Raw genomic sequence first — 26,141 nt, 5'->3', positions numbered from 1 at the left:
ACATACAGTAAGAAGATATTTATACATACAGAGAACATGAAAAGGTGGAAGTACCCATACTAACACGGCTGCTCCTCTGAAATCTAAATATCTCAGTTAACTACACCTCTACCTGATATAAGGCGACCTGATATAACACGAATTCGAATATAACGCGGTAAACAGTGCTCCAGGGGGTGGGGCTGTGCACTCCGGATCAAAGCAAGTTGGATATAACATGGTTTCACCTATAACGTGGTAAGATTTTTTTGGCTCCCAAGGACAGTGTTATATCGGGGTAGAGGTGTATAAGGCTGTGGCTACACTTAGCACTTCAAAGCGCTGCCGCAGTAGCGCTGCCGCGGCAGCGCTTTGAAGCGCTAAGTGTAGTCAAAGCGCCAGCGCTGGGAGAGAGCTCTCCCAGCGCTGTCCGTACTCCACCTCCCTGTGAGGAATAACGGACAGCGCTGGGGCTTTGACCAAACTGGCGCTTTGCAGCGCCGCAATTCGCAGCGCTGGAGAGGGTAAGTTTTCACACCCTGCTGCAGCGCTGCAAATTTGTAAGTGTAGCCAAGCCCTAAGTTTTGTAATTTTCATATAGCAAAAGCCTGTTCCATACATTGCTCTCTACTTCAGTCTTCCAAAATCCTCCTTTTCAGTCAGTCCAAAGCCACTGAACAAAATCGATTTTTGTTTTATCTTACTGTTTATGTATCACCTCCACTCTTTTTGGTCTTCTGTTGCTGTAACCAGGAAATGATCCTTCCAATCCTTTTCCTTTATTGGTTGCTATTTTTCTGTTTGATCATATTCTATCAAACATACCCTACATGTTCTCCCTATCAAAGGGGAGAACAGTCATCATCTTTTGCTTTGGTTCCATGGTTGTCATACTTCCTCTTCAGTACCCAGTGTTTTGGAACTCTTCCCCATACTGTCTTTTTGACACGTTTTCATCTCAAAACCCTTCCCTCTTTTTAGTGCTATTTTAAAGAATTCCATGCCTTTTCATCCTTTAGGCAAGGCCAATATTTTGTTCTTACTTAAGATAAAGAGTTGACTTTTTCATTGCTGATTTTGTTTTTTGACTTTGTCCTCTTATTTTTTCTCCAGCCCTTTGGGTCAACAGTTGTGTATAAATAATGTAACATTAGTGATTAGGAGAAGAGGACCCACTCCTTGTGAAGAAATAAAATAATTTAAAAGTGGAGTCCAATAAAATATAATCTAAATCTGAAGTGAAGATTCTTTAAGTGAATTCTGTTAACCACTTAAATTAACCATGGAGCTTCTATTTGTATTTCTCATTTTTCTGACCATTTTCATTTACTAATATCTTACATTGTTAAACAAAAGCACCTAAGTCCCATTTTCCAAAAGGGACTTAGACCAGGGGTGGGCAAACTGTGGCCCATGGGCAGCTTCCGGCCCATCAGGCATTTTTATTGGGCTCTCTAGCTCCTGCCAGAGAGTGGGGTCGGGGGCTTGCCCTGCTCCGCCTGCCTGGTGCTCTCCAGTCCCCGACTCTCAATTCCCTTGAGCACCATCCTCCGGCAGGCAGAGCCACACTGTGCAGGCATGTCTTCACCCTGCCCCTATGCAGCAGCGTGCCTGATCCCTTCCCGGTCGTGGCCCCACCCTTAGGAGCCTCAAACCGCCCAGGGGCCACAACCATCTCAGCTAGGGTGACTCTGCCTGTGATGGTGCCTGGTACGGCTGTCTTGGTGTCACTGCTGGCAGGGCCCCTAGGAGTCCCCAGTGCTGCCCCAGTAGAGCCCTCCCCCCCCGGCTCCACACCCCATGAGTGCCCCCCTCCGCTCCTCGGTAACATCCCATATAGAGCCCCCCCACATTACTCCTCCACTGGGCATTCATGGCCCGCCATACAATTACCATACCCAGATGCAGCCCTCAGGCCATAAAATTTGCCCACCCCTGACTTAGACCCTTAGGAGCCAAAGTCTTATTGAAAGACAGTGGGACTTAAGCATTTGCCTAAGTCACTTTTGAAAATGAGACTTAAGCTTCTGAGTCACTCCAGCACTTTTGAAAATTTTTATCCAAAGTACATTAACTTTCAGACTACTTTTTAACAAACTTCTAGTGTATAGAAATGCAGATCATTGAATGATAGGATTTTTTTAGAAAAAGTGAGATGAATGGGTTTTTTTTAACTCTGCCTTTTGTAAGGAAATAACTAGTAAAGTAATGAGCTCTTTAAGTATTATGAAACTTTTATTAAGTCTGAAATTCTTCATGAAAAGTCTTTTTGAAGACAGTATTTTTAGACACTAAAAATCTGGTGGGAAAAATCTTTAGAATTTAGCTTCTCTCATAAGGATCACATTTCTTTAAGCTGCTCCGTTTTCCTGACAGTTGTATTTAAATGTTTGCTATGATCATTCATAACATGTCAGCTGTGTTGAGATTTTTTGCATTCTAAGTCACTCATAAGGATTTTGTTGGTTTCAGGTGGCCCGAGTATTTTATTACCTTTGTGTAATTGCATTGCAGTATGTGGCACCTTTGGTAATGCTGCTTCATACAACTCTGCTTTTGAAAACACTAGGTAAGCAAAATTTGATAAAGGAAAACAGTGCATATGTTTACTAAAAAATTTTCTGATCCTATTATGAAAGGCTTTTATCATTTTATATCTGTCCATTAAAAGAAATCATGTGTAACCAATAATATACAAAGATGTTTTCTTGTCATTTAAAGTAGTAGCTTTAAGACTATTCTGTCTTCTTTCCGATTAAGACACTTGTTAACCAGATGTTAATTCCTATTTGTGATTAATAATCCAACAGGCAAACTATTTAGTATAACAAACAAATTGAGATGTTTTATGTATATTGAAACATGGATCTTTCTGTTTATAAAATGTAAAAAACTATCAATTATGCTTTTTACATGTATCATTTTATGGAAATCTGTTAATGACATTTTCTAATATTAATTCAAGTCTTATCCTTAAAACTGCATGGACTTCTTGACCACTATTTATAAATGAGGCATGGATTTTCTTCTAGTATTAATAAAAGAATAGAGCAACACCAGACCATCATGAAGGATATGTCTTACACTGTCTTACCAGATCTACTGTAGTGTAATTAGGGAGTCGACATCAGGCATTTTGCAATTTTATATTTAGAAAGTTATTTAGAAAGAATTTTCTATTTCTAATATGTCATGGATACTGCTGCTATATTTATAGACTTGACTGAAGTAAAAGGAGTTGGAATCTAGTTGCTTCATTTATTATCTTACTTTTAACAGGTAATTATTCCTGGGGCATCTATCCAGAATCTAGCTCTGACTTTCCAATGGAGAACAGTCCACTCCCCAATTCAGTTTATTCTGAGTCTCCACCTGCTGATGGGAAGATGAAGGTAACTGTAGTACAAATAACAATGGCATTGGGCAGCCTAAAGAACATTTTCACTCCTCTCCTGTTCCGAGGACTCCTGTCTTTTCTCACCTGGTGGATTGCTGCTTGCCTCTTCTTCACAAGCCTTTTTGGGCTTTTCTATCACCAGTATCTGACTGTGGCATGAATAATCAGCTCACAAAGGAAATATCTGATGTTAACTTCTCGGTTCAAACCCATGTACCCCAGAGGGGCTGAAGAAAAAATGGAAGAATGCATACGTGAAGGAAAAACACATATCAGATTTTATTCTTAAATGCTTCCTCTGTATTCTCAGGGTGAATATTGTTGCTTCAAATCACAAGTGGGTTTAACTTTTGTTACCGAATGGTAGGTAACTAACTGCTGAACTATGGTATTGGAACTGTGACTAACCTTTTTGTGTGGCTGATATTGGAGGGCTAGTTAAAAGGGTAGCGCCTGTGAGTACCTTGCTTTCCATTAACAGTAAGCTGCCCTCAAAACTTTGTATATTACTTCAGTCGTTGACTGATGACTCTTAGTGGTATTGAGGTACAAGTAACACTAACGGTGGCTGCCTAGTTAAACAATCTTGAAACTGAGCCATACAATGGGGAGAGAATAATTTCTGTTGGAACGATATTGATCACTTTTCTGTGTGAAAAGCAAAAAAGTCCAACAGGACAGAAGAAATACTGTATATTACAGTAAAGAAGGCTATGTAATATTTGAATTTAGGGTAGGAACAAATGCATGGACTCAGCAAGTATTGCTGCCTAAGAAGTGCAGGAATGCTCATGCTGTAAGAAGAATATTAGAAAAATATATATTGTCCCAATCCCTGCAGTCATTTTAAAGTAATGGCCATATAAACCCTCACAAGTACAGTATTGGTGCTACTATTGATCCACAAATTCCATTTGGGTCTTTAAAATTTCATTTTTCCAGGTAATAGATAAATTCCATTCAATTCACAAAATAATTGGAATAGATTATCAACACTGATCAAACTGTTTAAAAAGGATACCTATAATCCTGCTGAGTGTGTATGTATCTGTAATATATATATATATATATATATATATGAGTCTATAAAAATAAATATTGATTCTTTAAGTTGCTGAATGTATGTTACAGGGCAGTGGGATAGGGACATGTATGTACCTAATGAGTTCAAGATCTCTTTTTGAATGAAAATTAAATTTTTTTTTGAAAGTTCAGCTGAAAGGGCTATTCATTTTTGGTGCCTCTACAAAGGTACTTAACTTTAATAAAGAACCTTTGCAATTTTGTTGAAAGAGATTGACCCAGAAGTTGTTACTCTCATCTTTTCTGCTCTCTGTGATCTTCATTTGTTAGTCTAATGTGAGGTTATCCTGCTGATGTAGAAATATTGAAGATATTTTAGTCTCAAATATATTTTCTGTACCTTAATTTTAAAATGTATAGTAAGGAGGAGTAAAGTACGAATTTGACAAGTTTTGTTTAGTTTGAATAACAGATCCTAAGTTGAGTACTTTGAGAACAAATTAGAATGACAGGGTTTTTTTTCAGTTGTGTATACTGTAATCAGAAATGCGGAATTGAGAATTAATTATTTTTTAAAAAATTTACTTTAAAAAAAAGTGTACTGCAAAAAGATGTTTTAGTATGAGGAAGTAATATTAGCCATACATAGAAAATATGGGTAACGCTTTTGGGTTTCTTTGAATTATTTGTGTAAAGCTTGGAATATAGTAAACAGAAATGGAAAGACTTAGAAAATGTTTAATTTAAATGTTGTAAATCTGTGGTATGAGAAAACAAAGCATCAAAGAATACTGAAAATTAAGGATTTGAGATAGTTATCAATTCCTCTCTCTCCATCAAATGGCTTTGAAAGCATTCAAAAATATTTTAGCTCATTTGCTGTTACCTTAATAAGTTTTATATACCGCCACCTCTCACCTGCATCCCCCGCTGTGCGCACACACCCTCTTAAATATCCTAAAAAACCTCTTAAGATCCTGCCAATTACTGTAGGAGTATAGTACTTTATAGCTAACAGTGCTGTAAACTTCACTTATACCCTAATTTTTAATAAGTGACAATGGCATCCACTACCTGAATGGCCTAAAGAATATTTGACTTCATAAATTCAAAACTTGAAACATTCCTATGAGAAATGCCCTTTCAGATGATTGATAGGTCCAGCAATACTGGACAGTCCCATTTGGTGGGTGAGTGTTGTATATGATTAGCAATGGAAAGAATAAGGTAGCCTTTAAGTAGTTACAATTAGATTTCCAAGGTTACTGCTTAGGGCTAAATTCATGGTCCATTTTGGTCAATCTCAGGGTCATAGGATTTTAAAAATCGTGAATTTCATTATTTCAGTTATTTAAATCTGAAATTTCATGATGTAATTGTAGGGGCCCTGACTCATGAAGGAGTAGTGGGGCGGGGTTGTAGTACTGCTACCCTTCTGCGCTGCTGATGGCAGTGGCACTGCTTTCAGAGCTGGGCAGTTGGAGACTGATGGCTGCTGGCCAGGAGCCCAGTTCTGAAGGCAGAGCCGCTGCCAGCAGTAGCGCAGAAGTAAGGATGGCATAGTATGGTATTGCCACCTTTACTTCTGTGCTGCTGCTGGCAGTGCACTGCCTTCAGAATTGGGTGTCTGGCTAACAGCTGCTGCCCAGATCTGAAGGCAGCGCAGAAGTAAGGGTGGCAATACCACAACCCTCCTAAAATAACCTTGTGGCCCCCTCTCCCCCGCAACTCCCTTTTGGGTCTGGACCCCCAATTTGAGAAATGCTGGTTTCCCCTGTGAAATGTGTACAGTATAGGGTATAAGCATACAAAAGACCAGATTTCACGGGGGGAGACCAGATTTCACCATCTGTGATGCATTTTTCATGGCCATGAATTTGGTAGGACCCTATTAATGCTCCATTTAGGGGGGGAAAGTCTCTCTTAGTGTTTCATTCTGACTGCAAACTCAGCTTTCGAAGTTGTATCAATCTATTTAAGAAGCTTATCACTGGAACTTGAAGAGTAGCAATGAAATTTAGATTCTGAAGGATACTTAATCCATGAGAAGACCCGCATTTCTATACATGAATAGAATTTCCATCCCCATAGATTTGTTGTCACCGCTCCTAACTGAAAATTAAGTGATTGTATAAGACCTTTTTAATAAAAAAGACGTGTGTCTTATACAAGACAATTATTAATATGGTTGGGCTTTATAGAGCTATTAACAAGTGTCAGATGTCTTACTCTTCAGAAATAACACTGATCAAACTGATACACTTGGAGAACTGACATCGATACATCAAGAAACAGCTTGATTATCTTTCTATCTTTGTTCTGATTACCATTTCTAGCCATTGCCTCTTGAATGTTGCATCCAACTCTGTGTGGTTCTGCAGGTTGGCTATGGGTGGAAGATAGTCTCCCTTCAGTGACTTTCATTGACTTAGATCCTGCATAATCTAGAGGACTTCTTGTACAAAACCTATGTAGGTCAGAAAATCTTTCTGACAGGGGGGAAGTGGACAAAGAAGTGTTTTTTTTTTTTTTTTAAAAAAGACATTACTATAGTGATTATGGTATAAAACACATCTGTTGACTTACAGCTGAATGTCACCTTCATGAGCAAATGAATAACCTGTCTTGTACTTCATCTTAAGTCATCTGTAGTTATCTTTTACCCTCATGTATCTGTCTGCCATTCTCATCAGTAACCTGCAAAGAAAAAGTAGGTTTGTGCTCTTTTTTTAGTTGTTGCATCTTTATTATGTATACAGAAGGCTTATCAGGTATGTACTTTGGCAGGCGTTCTCCTTTTTTACATTACAAAAATAAGGTTTTGTTAGTTTTTTGGAGGATTATATGGACAGCTGCAGAAAACTAATAGGTTTCAGAAATATAAAGCAAGTGAAACCTAACTGGGAAAGCAGTTTTTAGTCAGGCTAATGTTGTGTGGCCTTCTTCATGAATGGTCTCTTTCTGAGAAAAAGAACTGGGAGATAAGATGTCTTTGGTAAAGATTCAACAGCCCTGTCCATTCCGTTAAGAAGATGTGGCTTGTGAGCCCAAGGACTTGACTAAAGAGTGTAATTTTTAAACCCACTAGTTTACCTAAATTGAAGTTTGTGTTTTAACTGAATTTGAGTGGCTTATTTCAGTTTAACTTGATCTGTTTATTTTTAACAAGATTAAACTAAACTGAAATAAGAATAGCAAACCATGAACTTGCATCAGTTTAACTAAATTGGTTTAAAATAACATCTTTTTAGTTAAATCGGTAGGAGTCTGTGTCTAGACCAGGCTTGAGACCTCTGAGTTGTCATCAAAAAGTAGGGAAGACCAGCCATGAATTCCTGATAGGAACTCTTTTTAAGCTTACAAATGTTTTTTATACATCATAGGAAAGGAGAAAAGGTCATAAACCAGTATTTTTCACTTTGCAGGGCACCTTGGAGTGCCTTTTGGGCTGTACTATCAGCATGTAGATATTTCAGTAATTATAGAGGTCTTCAGGATTTCCCAGCTGCCTAAAAGTTTGCAGTTGTTTGCAACCACAAATTCTGTATCCTTCTTTTTTTTTTTAAACCTCTTTCTTACATAAGAATCAACCAGTACAACAAAGGAAAAAGGCATGTGGTATCCGAGAGAGAGAACGACGAGCATTATATGGAAGAAGAGCTGCCTTGGAAGATTCATTGCTCAAATCCAGTGTTACATAACATCTATTCTTTATTCTAAGGAGATGGCGAACTTGTGAACAGGGAGCCACTTATGCTCTAATTTTAAAGTCAAACTTGCCTAGAAGCAAGCACTATGCCATGAGGATACGTTAGAGGTCTAAACCACAACACTCGACTTCTGAGTATATAGTATGGTTATTGTATACAGAAAATCCCAGCTAATCTCATCCAAACAGCTCTCTCTCTTTGTCAGCCACCTATGGGTGCAGAATTCACCACTGCTAATTGATGTCTTAGGTTTAATATGTTTAAAAGTAAACTTATATGACCATGAAAATAGTTTGTCCTCATAGATACAATATTGTGAAGTTAGTGATGCTGTAAAATGGAAGCTTTTATACTTTTTTGTTCTCAAAGACCTTAGTGTTACACTTTTCCTTTTTAAGTCTTAGCTCGCTTTCCATAGAGGAACTTTGTGTTATGTCAGCCAAATAGCCCCCAAATTTACTACTACACATAGTCTATTGCCATTGGTTTTTCCCCCCTCAAAGCTACTAAACATTTTACTTGAGCTTGAAGAACAATGTCCACAGTAAAAATAGAAATCATGAATGAAAATACTCAGGCAAAAGGAGCTGAAGTGTTTTATATGAAGGAAATGTTCCTAGGTCAGAGTGGGATCTTAATAAAAGAAAGACAGCAGATTACTAGTGTTCTAAATGTTAAGATGAACATTTACTGTAAAATAACAAATAGATAAGACTGTTGTTTTAATCTACAGCATAAATCCCCAAAAGAAGTATTAAGGGCAAAATCTTGGCCTCTCTGATAAAGACTTACTCTGGAGAGTACAAGTGTTAACAGAAATATTGGATACACTGTCTTGTTGTTGGGCAAGATGGCTCAGGGCAGCCAGTCACGCTGTACAGTGACATGCATGTTGCTTCTCCTTTGAAAAGCGCCAGCATGCTCGCCAGTAGTGGCAACATTGTGGTGCGGTACCTAGTCGTCATTCCCAGCATGAGGTTGGAATGCCCTCCTGCTGCTGTGGGGATGGGAGGGGTGGATGGGAAAAGCCTCCCTAAGTGGTTCTTACTCACTTGCATACCCACATTGCACCAGTCAGGATTTTGGTCTAAGGCTTCCTTACTGCAGTCTGCTTAACTTTTTTTTACAAGGAAGTTTGTTTCATTTTTCCACGAAGTGTGTAACTTTTCAGGCTATTTGCTGAAGCCCAGAGAAAAGTAAACCACAGCCCAAGTCCTTTTGGAAATCTCCCATTATTGGTTGTCAGGAGAATAATGATGTACTCGTCATTGTTTTGAGAACCAGTATATATGTATTTTTATACCTTTTGTTGTAACAGTGTTTTTAATGCAAATTAAATTTTTTCGTAATGCTGATGCCATGGAACATGTCCTCATGTTTATTCATGTCAGTGCCTCCAATTAGATCAGATGTTTCTACATGTTGATTCTTTTTTAAACTTGAAGCCCAGATTGATGAATTTGTAACAAGTATATGCTTAATTAATACGCATAATAAATATATACTTAATATATATTAAGTATATACTTAAGTATAATTTATAACAAGTACAAGCTTGGTATCAGTCTGTAAATACCAAACAGTTCCTTAGGTTCAGATTCCCATTATTCAAAATCAGGGAAGGGAAGAAGTTGAGATCTGCAATCTCTGTTAACACAGTGTGTTCATGACTTTTGTACGCGCCTAGGTGAATTCTGCGGTAAAAAATTAAAAATTCTGTGCAGAATTTTTTAAAATTCCTCATATTTTGTAAAAATGCCATATAACCATGCCAGTTTCAATTATTTTGGTAATTTATTTAAACTACAATGCAATGCATGGAGCATGGGAGTGGGGAGTTTTGGAGGAAATCCCCAAATTCCCTTTGTCTAATTATAATGTAGCTAGGTTTGACCCTTTATTTCTAGTTATTAGTCAACAAATATATGCATCCATATGCTCAGTATTCATCATAGGCAATTGAAGAGCAGGTAAAGGCTGGGGAGTCAAACTCACAATTTATATTTGCTACTGACCATTTCCAGAAAGGCCGACGGTAAACAGTTCTTGGAGCACATTTTGATAGGAAAATTTTTCAGTCCAAAAATTTAGACCAGTTCTAATCACTAAAGCACTATAAGCATTGATAAGGTCACTGTCATTTACAATAAGGCTCCTTTAAACCATTCTGGCAATGTAAAGGAGCCTTAAAACTTTTACGCCTGTTTTATGTTCCCAGGGGGAATTCACTAAGAATAGGAACAGTTCACTAACAACTATGGGAACAACTTAGCTTGCAGGCTGCTACCTTCTGCTCTGCCTGAAGGGACAGAGTCTACCTCACACATACCTCCAAACCCCCAGAAACCCTAACCCTCCACATGGGATTCACCACAATAGGGAGTGAGAGGGACAGATTCTTTTTTGCTTGCATGTCTGCACACCCAGCCCATCTTCTCCCCCCTACCCCCTTGCAGCACCCCTACTCTACTGGCTGCTCTAGGCACCCAAGCCAACATGCCCAGGCTGCCTGAGGGACGTGTGACTGCTTTTGCAGCTTCCTTTTGGTTCCCTGTCAAAAGTCATTTTTCTGCAGGAAAGCAAAACATTTTTGTAGGGGATATGAATTGTACATGTGCACAGTGCTGCAGAATTCCCCCAGGAGCACAAGTAGTAAACCTTTGTAGCATTTAAAGAAGCAACTTTTTGAATAATCCTACTGGTTGTCCATTTGCAATTACTTTGTGTGATAGTTTTGCTGTATTTTTTTAAACCTGATTTATGTTTTATGCTTATAAAATGATGCTTTGCCCTAATTTTCAGTATTCTCTGTAACTTTGTTTACCTGTTATGTCCTGTTGTCTTATGTATTTCAAAAGCAGATGGGTATTCACAATATTTTTCATAAAAGGTAAAACAAAGAAAGTGTACCAAAAATTCCATTTTGTAAATCTGATTCTTACATGTGTAAATGTGGTGTGCCAACAAAATCTTTATTTCTCCTGTTTCTGGTTTTCCTATCTTAAATCATGCCCATATTCCACTTTAGTTATCTTGCATTGTTAACTATCTTGCATAATTTGAGTAGATAAACATTTTCAAGAACAAGCGTGGGAAAAGATTTATCTGTGGCAGAAATAGGGGGGGAAAACCTGCTTTTATCCTAGTGTATCATTCCCTTTTAAGTATAAGCAAATATTTGTACTTAAAAATACTATTAAATTGTTTAGGCCCAGAATTTCACTCAAGTTAAAATTCTTGTCAACTGTAAATTATTGCAAACTGTACACGTCTCCAGACTGTAAATATTTTTTAAATCTATCCTTGTTACTGAGGACTTTAAAATTAATGTTATGTATAACCTCACAATTGTTGCTACTGAGATAGCTTTTGTTAGTAATGGGTACATAGATCCACACATCCTGTTCTTAGAACTATGCTGGCATAGTAACAGATTGTGAACAAGAGATGAAAAATCTGTATTTGCCAATGGAAAAGGCCAAATCTTACGGAAAACTTCCAAGCCCCTCTTTCTAGATTAGGTTGGGTTTTCAAAAACACTTTCAGTTCCACCATCTTGGCAAGATTGAGCACCTTCATTTGATTGTCTACCAGTTATCACTGTTTTAAAACATCATATTGATTAGACGTGCTCTGAGCAAAGTTGCATGGCGTAGTGCTTTAAAATCAGGCACACCTTCTATGGTGTACTGCAGAGGTCTTCCAAAAGTTGCTAACATAGTGGAACCCAACTGGTATTGGCAAAGCCGCATCATTTTTTTAAAAGAGGATGAGGGTACAATATTACCAACAGCTTTTATACAAAGAACAAACTCCATCTTCTGTGCACACAAGGTGTTACTAAAGTGCCTGGACCTGCACATTCTAGAGCAGATACTAGGAAATGACATTTCAAACAGACGTTTTCTAAAGTTGTGCACATGCCTTTGTGCTTCTCTTGGTAGGCATGCATACCTAGAAGAGAGCCTGCATTTTCTTAAAAGGAGATCAGCTAGTCCTTAAAAACTTGCCATGGGAATTTAATTTTAACTCATTTATATGTGTGTGTGTGTGTATGTATGTGTATATGTATAGATGATTAATGTGGAAAAATAAATTCTCATGGCTAATATTTTAACCATATATATCTTTTAATTTCCAATAAGTTGATTTTGCTTTTATCACATAAATATTCCAAGAATTCTGCCTTCCCTTTACAGTATTTGTAAGAACACCTCAGTTCCTCCTACACTTTAACACTTTTTTCATACTTGAGATTAAAGAAATTACAATTCTATAATGTTGGAACTGTCTGCAATGGAATGGTTGACTTCGAAAGAAGTTTGTAACAACTGCTTTGCTCCAGGTTTGTAGTTTAAGCGCCAGTCCTGCAAAGACTTGTGTATTTAACTTGATCTCAATGGGACTATTCATCGGTTTAAAGTTTAGCAAGTGTGGAAGTTTCTGCAGGAGTTGAGCATTAATGAGGTCAAATCTAGGATACAAAAGAGCAGGAATTACATGGACGTAGGGGGCTGAACATAATGGATCCAAAACAGGAGACCAGTGTTAACTGTTGTACAGTTTTTTTTAAATTTTGTATTTTTTAATAGCAGCCTTATGTACTGTTGAATGCTTTTGGTAGGACAGTGGGCTGCCAGCTTGACTTTTAACTATATTTTATAAGAACTTGCATGCTTTAAATTTTAAGCTTTAAAAAAAATCTATTAAACGTGATTGGTCCGATTCAGCAGGAAAAAAAAGTGATGAAATAAACATTATTAGATGCCTAGTCTGGAGGTAATTATTTTGCATGTTACATGTAAAGTGCTTGTAAATTGAACTGTTTGCATTGAATTAAGTTTGTACCAAAGGAAGCACTCCTTAAAGGAAGCCTTATAGAGCGTTGAGCTTTTAGCTCTTAAAAATGGCTTTAGCAATTAGTATATTTAATGTATATAGCACACGGTTTGGGGAAAACTTGTTCCTGTAAGCTACTATACATTAGTTTTTTACACTGTGTGTAAGAAATTGTTGCTTAGTGCTGCTAATGGTTTATCTGGAGAATTAAAGAAGAATTTTCTGTTTTGCTTGAAAAGTGTTAGCATGTGTCAGGCAGCATTATCCTGATGTTGATGAACATAGTAATAAAGCTCATTGTAAGTTTTGATGTTAATTTAATAAAATTCTGTGAAATACAAAGATTATGCTTTTTGAGCTCCCCAGTCATTGTTGGGTGGAAAATTTTATAATTTGTTTGTGGTTGATAGTACATAATTTTATTTTAATTATGTATAAAAAGAGAATGTATACTGGTTAAAATACTAGTGGGGTTGCCACAGTGACTGGAGGGAAAGCTGTTGATAAATTGTTGTACAGAGACTCACTTCAATCAATCTTATTTGGATCGTCATTGCCAGGGGTATTGTGAAGGCCAAAAGTGTTAACCAATTTTTTTTCAAATGTACTTAAGTTCATAGAGGATAGGTCTATCAATGGTCAGGGACATAACCCCATGCTCTGGATGTGTGACTGCCAGAAACTGTTTTCAGGGTAGCAGCCGTGTTAGTCTTTATCTGCAAAAAGAACAGGAGTACTTCTGGCACCTTAGAGACTAACAAATTTAATTGAGCATAAGCTTTCGTGGGCTACAGCCCACTTCATCGGATGCATAGACTGGAACACACAGCAAGAAGATATTTATACATACAGAGAACATGAAAAGGTGGAAGTAGCCATACCAACTGTAAGAGGCCAGTCAATTGAGATGAGCTATCATCAGCAGGAGGGAAAAAAAACAAACAAAAAAATCTTTTGAAGTGAAAATAGAGATGACCCATAGAAGGTGTGAGGAGACTTAACATGGGGAAATATTCAATTAGTGTAATAGCCCAACCATTCCCAGTCTCTGTTCAAACCGAAGTTAATTGTATCTAATTTGCGTATTTATTCAAGATCAGCAGCCTGTTTTTGAAAGTTTTTTTTGTTGTAAAATTGCCATTCCTTCCTGCAAACACTACATAAAGAAGGCTTCTGTGTGGACTCCTCCTGAAGGTTGAAACAACATATTGGACTTCTACATAGATTGCTTCTGTCAATGTGCATGGGCTGAAATTGTGGAAAAGCAGCATCACTTGCCTCATCAGCTGTGCTGAACACAATGCCATCAACAGCCTCAGGAACAACTCCGACATCATAATAAAAAAGGCTGACAAAGGAGGTGCTGTCATCGTCATGAATAAGTTGGAATATGAACAAGAGGCTGCTAGGCAGCTCTCTAACTCCACATTCTACAGGCCATTATCATCTGATCCCACTGATGATTAACAAAAGAAACTACACCATCTGCTCTGAAAAAGCACAGGAACAGATCTGTACAGATACATGTCTAGAACCCCGACCAGCAGTATTCTGTTAGCTACCCAAGATCCATAAACCTGGAAATCCTGGACGCCCCATCATCTCAAGCATTGGCACCCTAACAGCAGGATTGTCTGGCTATGTGGACTCCCTCCCCAGGCCCTACGCTACCAGCACTCCCAGCTGTCTTCGAGGCACCACTGACTTCCTGAGGAAACTACAATCTATTGGTGATTTTTCCAGAAAACACCATCCTGGCCACTATGGATGTAGAAGCCCTCTACACCAACATTCCACACAAAGATGGATAACAAGCCATCAGGAATAGTATCCCCGATAATATCACGGCAAACCTGGTGGATGAACTTTGACTTTGTCCTCACCCACAACTATTGCACATTCGGGGACCGTATATATCTTCAAGTCAGCGGCACTGCTATGGGTACCCACATGGCCCCACAGCGTGCCAACATTTTTATGGCTAACTTAGAACAATGCTTCCTTAGCTCTCATCCCCTAATGCCCCTACTCTACTTGCACTACATTGATGACATCATCATCTGGACCCATGGAAAAGGAGCCCTCGAAGAATTCCACCATGGATTTTAACAATTTCCATCCCACCATCAACCTCAGCCTAGACCAATCCACACAAGTGGTCCATTTCCTAGACACTACTGTGCTAATAAGCGATGATCACATAAACACCACCCTATATCAGAAACCTACTGACCGCTATACTTACCTACATGCCTCCAGCTTCCATCCAGGACACACCACATGATCCATTGTCTACAGCCAAGCTCTAAGATACAACCGCATTTACTCCAATCCCTCAGACAGAGACAAACACCTACAAGATCTCTATCAAGCATTCCTAAAACTACAATACCCACCTGCTGAAGTGAAAAAAACAGATTGACAGAGCCAGAAGAGTACCCAGAAGTCGTCTACTACAGGACAGGCCCAACAAAGAAAATAACAGAACACCACTAGTCGTCACCTTCAGCCCCCAACTAAAACCTCTCCAGCGTATCATCAAAGATCTGCAACCTATCCTGAAAGATGATCCCTCACTCTCACAGATCTTGGGAGACAGACCAGTCATCGCTTACAGATAGCCTCCCAACCTGAAGCAAATATTCACCAGCAACCGCACACCGTACAACATAAACACTAACCCAGGAACCTATCCTTGCAACAAAGCCCAGTGCCAACTCTGTCCACATATCTATTCAAGTGACACCATTATAGGACCTAATCACATTAGCCATGCCATCGGGCTCGTTCACCTGCACATCTACCAACGTGATCTATGCCATCATGTGCCAGCAATGCCCCTCTGCCATATACATTGGCCAAACCGGCAGTCTCTATGCCAAAGAATAAATGGACCCACATCTGACCTCAGGAATCATAACATTCAAAAACCAGTGGGCGAACACTTCAACCTCTCTAACCACTCAGTGACAGACTTGAAGGTGGCAATTTTACAACAACAAAAAATTCAAAAACAGACTCCAAAGAAACTCCTGAACTTGAATTAATATGCAAATTAGATAAAATAAACTTAGGTTTGAACAGAGACTAGGAATGGTTGGGCCATTACACTAAGTGAATATTTCCCCATGTTAAGTCTCCTCACACCTTCTATGGGTCATCTCGATTATCACTTCAAAAGGTTTTTTTTCCTCCTGCTGATATCAGCTCCTCAATTGATTGCCCTCTTACAGTTGGTATGGGTACTTCCACCTTTTCATGTTCTTTGTATGTATAAATATCTTCTTGCTGTATGTTCCAGTCTATGAATCCGATGAAGTGGGCTGTAGCCCATGAAAGCTTATACTCAAATACATTTGTTAGTCTCTAAGGTGCCACAAGTACTCCTGTTCTTTTTGCCAGAAACTGGGACAGGATGCAATAAATTACCCTGTTACGTTCATTCCCCGTGAAGCATCTGGCACTAGCCACTGTTAGAAGACAGGATCATGAGCTAGATGGACCCATTAGTCTGACCCACTGTGGTCATTCTTATGTTCTTAATCTGCTTGCCTATTTAAAGCTTTAATTCAAATGAGGGATTTAATGTTTGATGCAGTGCTGGTGTTTTAGAATTTGCTTAGTGTAATAGAAGTGTTCTGATCTTTAGTTGGCATATGTCTTGCTTTTATGCAGTGCAACCTGACCTTTTTAAAATGACACATACTTGTTATATACATATTTTATATGACACATACTGGGCTGCAGTATAACTTCCATTATTTTATACAGTGCTGCCCAAATCCGAAATAAGGCAACTTTTAAAACCAAAGATCTATAAATGTTTTTTGTTCTTAAATTTGATTTTTGTATATTTATAAATCTTGAAATGATACTAGTTACTGGTTCTGAAAATTTGTGCAAAACTCTGACTTCCAAGGAACTATTTGACAACCTAATTAACTGAATAGAGCTAGTCAAAATGTTTCATTGATTTAGCTTTGTTTAAAAAAATCCCACAAACAACTTGATTTTTTGTTAGTGTTTTGAAAACATATTTTAGAAACTTTAAAGGAAGAAATTTATCAGACTTGTAATGTTTTAGTTCAATTTGTGCCTGGGAGGGAGGGTTAATTACTACTCTGTGACTTGATTTCGTCATAGGCCTGGTCTGCACAATTTTTGCTCCAGTATAAGGGTTGGGGTAATTTTTTTTAAATCGATATAGTTAAACTGATACATCACCTAGTGTGGGTCCAGTTGTACCTGAATAAATGTGCTTATACCTGCATAGTATTTTTCCACTTCCTATTTGGGAATGAGCTATCCTAGTTGCAACCACACTGTTGGGATTGTAGTGCTTTATGCTGGTATAGTTAAAGCAATACAACTCTTGTGTGCAGATGAGGCTTTAGTCATGTGAGTAACAGTCCTACAACTCATGCGTCTGATGAAGTGGGTATTCACCCACGAAAGCTTATGCTCCAATACGTCTGTTAGTCTATAAGGTGCCACAGGACTCTTTGTTGCTTTTTACAGATCCAGACTAACACGGCTATGCCTCTGATACTAGTCCTACAACTGGCTCTGTGCAGTTACAAAGATCTGCCCCCAGAGAGCCAGTTGCAGGATCGGGGTCATGGAGAGACTTTTTCGTAGTTTCTAAGATTGGAGGAGATCATTGTGATCATCTAGTCTGACCTCTATATAGCACAAGCAATAGAAGTTCCCCAAAATAATTCCTAGAATATATCTTTCAGGAAAACACCAAAATTTGTTTTAAAAATTGTCAGTGATGGAGAATCAACCACAACCCTTGATAAACTGTTCCATTGGTTGGTCTCGCTGTTAAATATTTACACCTTATTTCCAGTCTGAATTTGTGTAGATTCAACTTTCAGCCATTGGATTGTGTTTATGCCTTTCTCTGCTAGAGTGAAGAGCCCATTATTACATATTTGTTCCCTGTGTAGGTACTTATAGACTGTAATTGTCACTCTTAACTTTCTCTTTAAAATAAATAGATTGAGCTCCTTTAGGGCTAATCTACACTGAAGCTGTAAATTGACCTAAATTACGCTACTTCAGTTACGTAATTTATATAAGTGAAGTCGACGTAACTTAGGTCCACTTGGAGTGGTATCTACACCATGCTGTGTTGATGGGAGACACTCTCCCACCAACTTACCTTACACTTGTCTGGGAGCTGGAGTACAGACATCAATGGGAGAGCACTCTCCAATCGGTTTAGCAGATCTTCACCAGACCCGCTAAATCGACACTGTTGCATTGATCGCAGCAGTGCTGATTTAGTCATAAGTATAGATAAGCCCTTAGTCTATCTCTATAAAGTATGTTTTTCTAATCCTTTAATCATTCTCATGGCTCTTCTTGACACCCTCTCCAATTTATCAACATCTTTCTTGAATTGCAGGCACCAGACTGGACATAATAATCAAGCAGCAGTTGTACCAGTGCTAAATATAGAGGTAAAATAACCTCTGTACTGCTACTTGAAATTTCCCTGTTCATGTATCCCAGGATTGTATTAACTCTTTTGGCCACAACATCACAATGGATACTCACATTTGTCTGACTATCCTGGGAGGCAATGATTCTGAAAGATTTGGGAGTCATGATGGATAGTCTCCCATCCTGTAAGTATGGCCTACATTAATTGGTTTTAGATGTACAAGTTTACTTTTAGCTATATTTAAATGAGTGTTTGCTTGTGCCCAGTTTACCAGGTGATCCAGATCACTTTGAATCAAAAACTTCTCCTCTTAATTATTTACCACTCCCCCAATTTGTCATCTGCACACTTTATCAGAGGTGTTTTTTGGTTCCATGTCATTGATAAAAATGTTAGCGTAGGGCCAGGAACAGATAGTTGTGGGACCCCACTGGAAACAGGCTTGCTTGATTATGATTCCCCATTTATAATTACATTTTGAGACCTATCAGCTAACCAATTTTTAACCCATTTAATGTGCGCCATGTTAATTTTATATAGTTCCAGTTTTTTAATCAAAATGTTGTGGTGTAACAAGTCAAACCCATTAGAAGATGTCTAAATATATTCCGCCAATACTATTACCTGTATCAACCAAATTTGTAATATCAAAAAATATCAAATTAGTTTGATAGGATCTATTTTTCCATAAACCCATGTTGATTTGCAATTAATTATATTATCCTCCTTTTATTCTTTTGAATCAGTCCCAGATCAGTCACTGCATTATCTTGCCCAGGGTTCATGTCAGGTTGACAGGCGTATATGATTTGTGTCATCCCTTTTACCCGTTTTAAAGATTTGGCACAACATTAACTTTCTTCCAATCTTCTGGAACTTCCCCAGTGCTCAAACTTCGTTTGTGTTGTCTTGAGCACCTGGAATGCTGGTTCCTCAAAGTGAAGCGTTTAATTGCTATTAGTTCTTCTAACAGAGTGCTGGAGCTGGCAGAGCTTTCTTGGGCACTACTGTCCATCTTTCATGTAGGTAAGATTAACTCCTAAGAGGATCCAGGCTATTATTCGGTTGCTTCCTAGTTCATTTTAGACCATAAAAATTAGTGTTGCCAACTCCCGTGGTCTTGTGAAGTTTGAGGTTCTTAAGACCCCACCTACTGCAGTTGTCCAGTGATAACTTTAAGAAAATAGGTTCCTAACCCTTATGGTTGTGGAGAAGAGCTTAAAACATCCAAAGTGTAACCTAAAGGCTCAGGAACCAGAAGACAGTAAAACACACACTGGGTTTTTTTGTTTTTTTAATTATAACTCGTAATTTTCTGAGGCTTGGCCCATGAGTTTTGAGTAGTGGGGAATAAGCTGTAGTTGTATTGGCATGTTCCTATCCAGCCCACAAGTCAGAGGAGAAACTTCAGCGTACTAATATTTTAGCTTCTGTCTGTCCCTAGACTTTTTGTAAATAAATTCTTTTTTTGTGTGTGTGTACATCTTTGAAGACTTATAAAAGGGGCCAGAGCTCCTAGAACAACTTCAGCCATACAGCTGGTGTTAGGGAAGCGGTATAATCAAAGGGTTGTTCCCTCTTATAATAAGAGGTCATAAACAATGGCACAATGACACTTCAGAAGAAAATCTACGCTAGCCATGCTTGCCTTTGTAGCTCTTGTGAGGTTTTGAACAATATTGGTAACAAGTTCTCAGTTTAAATGTTGGAGTTTCCTCTTATTTTTAAAGTTTACCGGTACTTTGTATCATTGTATGTGGAATTTAAGACATTTCCAGTCCAACAAGAGATTTTTACCTGGTTGTTTGCAGCCATTGGTCCCAAGCCCGTTTTAGATTCTCTTGTATAGGGTTAAAAATATAAGAATACAAACAAAGGCCCTTATCCTGCAAGGATAACAATGTGGACAAGACTCTGTCCCTGTCCTTCGATGCCTTCAGTGGGTGACTGCCAGTATCTATTCACTAGTTTGTTTTGACAGGCTTGGGGGCCTAAGCATGGTTTGATCTTTTTTTCTATGTTGTGTTAAAATCATGATTTTTTGTAATACTTTATGGTTAACAAAAATAAATAACTAACCAATGCCCCTACCCTGGGCCAATGGTAGAAATGGAACTCTGTTCCTACTAATCTTGAACTCATTAATTAGAAACAATAGCAGACTCAAACTTCGTAGCTCACTAGCCACTAGAGGAGGGTGACCATCACAGTTCACACAACTGCACCTATCTTCATCCTCCGTGGGTCAAGCAAAGGCACCCACTCTCAGGCCTGGTCTACACTACGATTTTAGGTGTAATTTAGCAGCGTTACCTCGATTTAACCCTGCACCCGTCCACACGACAAAGCCCCCCTTTTTTTTTTTACTTAAAGGGCTCTTAAAATCGATTTCTTAATTCCATCCCTGACGAGGGGATTAGCACTGAAATCAGCCTTGCTGGGTCAAATTTGGGGTAGTGTGGACACAATTTGACGGTATTGGCCTCTGGGAGCTATCCCAGAGTGCTCCATTGTGACTGAGCTGCACAGCACTCTCAACTCAGATGCACTGGCCAGGTAGACAGGAAAAGTCATGCAAACTTTTGAATGTTCATTTCCTGTTTGGCCAGCATGGTGAGCTGATCAGCACAGGTGACCATGCAGAGCTCATCAGCAGAGGTGACCATGGAGTCCCAGAACCACAAAAGAGCTCCAGCCTGGACCGAACGGGAGGTGCGTGATCTGATTGCTGTATGGGGAGACGAATCCATGCTAGCTGAACTCCGTTCCAGTAAACAAAATGCCAAAACATTTGAAAAAATCTCCAAGGGCATGAAGGACAGAGGCTATAACAGGGACTCGCAGCAGTGCCGCGTGAAAATTAAGGAGTTCAGGGAAGCCTACCAAAAAACCAGAGAGGCAAACAGCCGCTCCGGGTCACAGCCCCAAACATGCCGCTTCTATGATGAGCTGCATGCCATTCTAGGGGATGCAGCCAGCACTACCCCAACCCTGTGCTTTGACTCCGTCAATGGAGTAGAACGCAACACGGAAGCGGGTTTTGGAGACGAAGATAGCTCACAGCAAGGAAGTGGAGAAACCAGTTTCCCCAACAGCCAGGATCTTTTTCTCACCCTGGACCTGGAGCCAGTACCCCCCCCAAACCCCTCCAAGGTGGGCTCCTGGACCCTGAAGGCGGAGAAGGAACCTCTGGTAAGTGTACCTTTGTAAATATTATACAGGGTTTAAAAGCAAGATTGTTAAATGATTAATTTGCCCTGGCATTCGCGGCCAGTACAGCTACTGGGGATGGAGCAGAAATCCTCCAGGGACATCTCCATAAAGCTTTCCTGGATGTACTTCCAAAGCCTTTGAAAAAGGTTTCTGGGAAGGGCAGTCTTATTCCATCCTCCATGGTAGGACACTTTACCACGCCAGGCCAGTAGCACAGTCAGGAATCATTGCAGAACAAAGCATTGCAGCATATGGTCCCGGTGTTTGCTGGCATTCAAACATCTGTTCTTTATGTGTTATCCTCAGGAGAGTAATGTCATTCATAGTCACCTGGTTGAAATAGGGTGGTTTTATTAAGCAGACATCCAGAGGTGCCCATTCCTGCTGGGCTGTTTGTCTGTGGCTGAACAGAAATGTTCCCTGCTGTTGGCTTCACTCCCTCCCCCCACCGCGTGGCTATGATCCAAGAGAATTGTGGGGGGGGGGGTTGGGTTTGTGCTGCACGTTAACCTGTAAACCCTTGATAGCAGCAGCCCTTTGATTGCGTTGGCTACTTGGATCACAGCAGCCCTCACAGTAGATTTGCCCACTCCAAATTGATGCTCGACTGACCGGTAGCTGTCTGGCATTGCAAGCTTCTACAGGGCTATTGCCACTCACTTCTTAACTGTGAGGGCTGCTCTCATCTTGGTATCCTGGCACTTCAGGGCAGGGGAAAGCAAGTCACAATGTTCCATGGAAGTGCCCTTATGCATACGAAAGTTTCACAGCCACTGGGAATCGTCCCAGACCCACAACACTATGCAGTCCCACCAGTCTGTGCTTGTGTCCCGGGCCCAAAATCAGCGTTCCATGCCATGAACCTGCCCAATTAACACTTATGATATGCACACTGCCAGGGCCCATACTTTGTGAGAAGTCTATGTACATGTCCTCATCACTCTCGTCACTACTGCAGTCACCTCCTCGCCTGGTTTCGCTTTTGCATGTTCTGGTTCTGCATATCTTGCTGGATAATGTGTGTGGTGTTTACAGTGCTCATAATTGCCGCAGTGATCTGAGCGGGCTCCATGTTCCCAGTGCTAAGGTGTCTGTGCTGAAAAAAGGCACGAAACAATTGCTCTGGGCTATTGCTCTGAGGGAGGGTGGAGCGACTGACAACATGGCTTACAGGGAATTAAAATCAACAAAGGGGGTGGCTTTGCATCAAGGAGAATCACAAACAACTGTCACAGAATGGCCCCCTCAAGGATTGAACTCAAAACCCTGGGCTTAGCAGGCCATTGATTTCACAGAGGGAGGCAGGGAGAGAGGGTGGAGCAAATTAATACAAAACAAATCTGGTCTATTTCTTGTTTTGATCCACTCCATCTATCTTATTCATCTTAGGCTAGCAGCAGAAAGTGCATTACGATTGCTAGCCATCGTCAGCTCCTGGGTGCTCGCCAGAAGATGGTGCAGTACGATTGCTAGCCATTGTCATCTCCTGGCTCCTCACCAGAAGATGCTGCAGTACGACTGCCAGTAGGGCTGAGTCTCCATGAGATGAAACTTGAAAAGGGAATGACCTGAGTCACTCCCATGTCTGCCCAGGCGCCCCTGACCGACCTCACCGAAGTCGGCTAAAAGAGCACCCAGGAGTATGATGATGACGACGGCTACCAATTGTAATGCACCGTCTGCTGCTAAAAGGCAATGAGCTGCTGCTGTGTAGCAATGCAGTACCACATCTGCCAGCACCCAGGAGACATACAGTGACGGTGATCTGAGCAGGCTCTGTGCTTGCCGTGGTATGGCGTCTGCACAGGTAACCCAGGAAAAAAGGTGCAAAATGATTGATGCTGCTTTCACAGGAGGGGGCCTGATGACATTTATCTAGAACCACCTGCGACACTGTTTTTGCCCCATCAGGCATTCATTGAGATCTCAACCCAGAATTCCAGTGGGCAGTGGAGACTGCGGGCTAGCTACCCACAGTGCAGTGCTCCAGAAGTCAATGCTAGCCTCAGTTCTGTGGACGCAGTCCACCGACTTAATGCACTTAGAGCATTTTGCGTGGGGACACACACAATCAACTGTATAAAAACGATTTCTAAAAAAACTACTATAAATTCGACCTAATTTCATAGTGTAGACATACCTCCAGGCTTCCAGTGTCTGTGGTCTTCACCTCCCATGGGTGGAGACGTGCATCTCTTCCTTTCCTGCCTTCACTGTGTTATCCCTAGCAACAGGCAGTCTGCCTGACCAGGACTGCTTTCTTTCTTTTCTGAATCAGTTAACAGCGTGATGGCGCACACTTATAAATTACTACCCAGTTAAGATAAAAAATGTTAGAGAGAGAGCATAAAAACAATAAAAGAGCCTACACGCATGCTAATAAACTTACCTGAAATCACCTCAACTGTAGTGTGGGCTGTGGCTGGTGCAGTCCTTCCAGAACCCATGCAAGGGGCTTCTTTGGGGTTTCAAGTTCACCACAGCTTCTGATCAGAACAAGCACCCAGACTTTGAGTACACCCTAGATGCTCTCCTGCCTAGAGTAGCCAGCAGTCAGTGGATCAACGGGGTCTGTGGGAAGAAGAGGCTGTGCACCCGCAGCTACGGATCAGCTGTGGAAACATGGACATCTATGAAAAAATTGCATGGTGGATGCAGGTAAAGGGGTACCACAAGGGTCAGCAGCCGTGCTGCATGAAAGCAAAGGAACTTCGGACAGATTTAAAGTACAAAGGTTGGTTTAAAGATCATAAAATACATATAGTACATAATCAGCACTAACTTAAATTTAGGTGAATAAATATACTGATACAGTTCAGATATTAGCATCCAAGTATTCAGGTATCAATTTAACCTATCCTTTAAATCAGCTTTTGTACCAAGTGACTGGAGGATAGCTAATGTGGTGCCAATTTTTAAAAAGGGCTCCAAAGGTGATCCTGGCAAATACCAGCCCATAAGCCTGACTTCAGTACTGGGCAAACAAGTTGAAACTATCATAAAGAACAAAATTGTCAGATACATCGATTAACATAATTTGTTGGGGAAAAGGCAATATGCTTTTTGGAAAGGGAAATCATACCTCACAAATCTACTATAATTCTTTGAGGGGTCAACAAGCCTGTGGACAAGGGGGATCCAGTGGATATAGTGTACTTAAATTTTCATAAAACCCTTTGGCAAGGGCCCTCACCAAAGGCTGTTAAACAAAGTAAGCTGTCAGGGATAAGCGTGAAGGTCCTCTGATGGATTGATAACTGGTTAAAAGATAGGAAACAACGGGTAGGAATAAATGGTCAGTTTTCAAAATGGAGAGAGGTGAATAGTCGTGTCCCCCAGGGGTCTGTACTGGGACCAGTCCTATTCAACATATACATAAATTATCTGGAAAAAGGAATAAACAGTGAGGTGGTAAAATTTGCAGCTGATACAAAATTACTCAAGATAGGTAAGTCCAAGACAGATTGTGTAGAGCTAGAAAAGGATCTCACAAAACTGGGTGACTGGGCAACAAAATGGCAGTTGAAATTCAATATTGATAAATGCAAAGTAATGCACATTGGAAAACATAATCCCAACTATAGATGTAAAATGATGAGTGGTAACAGCTAATTTAGACCCCAGGAAAGAGATCGTGGCGTAGTGAATTGTTCTCTGAAAACATCCACTCAATGTGCAGGGGCAGTCAAAAAAGTGAACAGAGTGTTTGGAATCATTAAGAAAGGGATAGATAAGATTGAAAATAATATATTGCCTCTCTATATATAGGCATGGTAGACCCACATCTTGAATACTGCGTGCAGATGTGGTTGCTCCATCTCAAAAAAGATGTACTGGAATTGGAAAAGGTTCAGAAAAGGAAAACAAATGATTATGGGTATGGAATGGAGAGATTACTAAAACTGGGACTTTTCAGCTTGGAAAAGAGACGACTATGGGGGGATGTGATAAAGGTCTATAAAATCATTACTGGTGTGGAGAAGGTAAATAAGGAAGTGCTATACTCATAACACAAGAACTAGGGGTCACCAAATGAAATTAATAGGAAGTATTTCTTCACACCGCACACAGTCAACCTGTGGAACTCTTTGCCAGAGGATGTTGTGAAGGCCAAGACTATAAAAGGGTTCAAAAAAGAACTTGATACATTCATGGAAGATAGGTCCATCAATGGCTATTAGCCAGGATGGTGTCCCTAGCCTCTGTTTGCCAGAAGCTGAGAATTGGTGACAGGGCATGGATCACTGGATGATTACCTGTTCTGTTCATTCCCTCTGGGGCACCTGGTATTGGCCATTGTCGGAAGACAGAATACAGGGATAGATGGACCTTTGATCTGACCCAGTATGACTGTTTTTATGACTTAAGGGGGCCCAGTAGTACCAGTCCTTCCAACCCTTCCCAAAGGATTGGGGCCCTCTAGGGACTAGAGGTTGTCATAAACAGATAGTTAAGGGTTAATATCTCTTTTACCTGTAAAGGTTAAGAAGCTCAGTAAACCTGGCTGACACCTGACCAGAGGACCAAT

At 40.1% G+C, this 26,141-nt stretch overlaps 1 protein-coding gene across 4 annotated transcripts in view; it reads left to right on the top strand.

The window, feature by feature from the left end:
- The window catches only part of TMEM161B (transmembrane protein 161B), a 108,340-nt gene that overhangs the window by 59,717 nt on the left and 22,482 nt on the right, over positions 1-26,141 (top strand). For 3 of the 4 annotated variants that reach the window (XM_045021048.1, XM_045021050.1, XM_045021049.1), the window contains exons 11-12: positions 2,452-2,548; positions 3,259-5,477. In XM_045021048.1, coding sequence (XP_044876983.1) covers positions 2,452-2,548; positions 3,259-3,536 — 375 coding nt within the window. In that variant the 3' untranslated portion in view covers positions 3,537-5,477. Of the gene's footprint in view, positions 1-2,451; positions 2,549-3,258; positions 5,478-26,141 lie in introns of those variants that run through there. The other variant, XM_045021051.1, reaches the window with a different exon arrangement.

This window comes from Mauremys mutica, chromosome 6 (assembly GCF_020497125.1).
Source record: "Mauremys mutica isolate MM-2020 ecotype Southern chromosome 6, ASM2049712v1, whole genome shotgun sequence".
Lineage (NCBI taxonomy): Eukaryota > Metazoa > Chordata > Testudines > Geoemydidae > Mauremys > Mauremys mutica.
The sequence above is the reverse complement of the archived record's forward strand: the minus strand, read 5'-3'. Positions and strand labels throughout refer to the sequence as shown.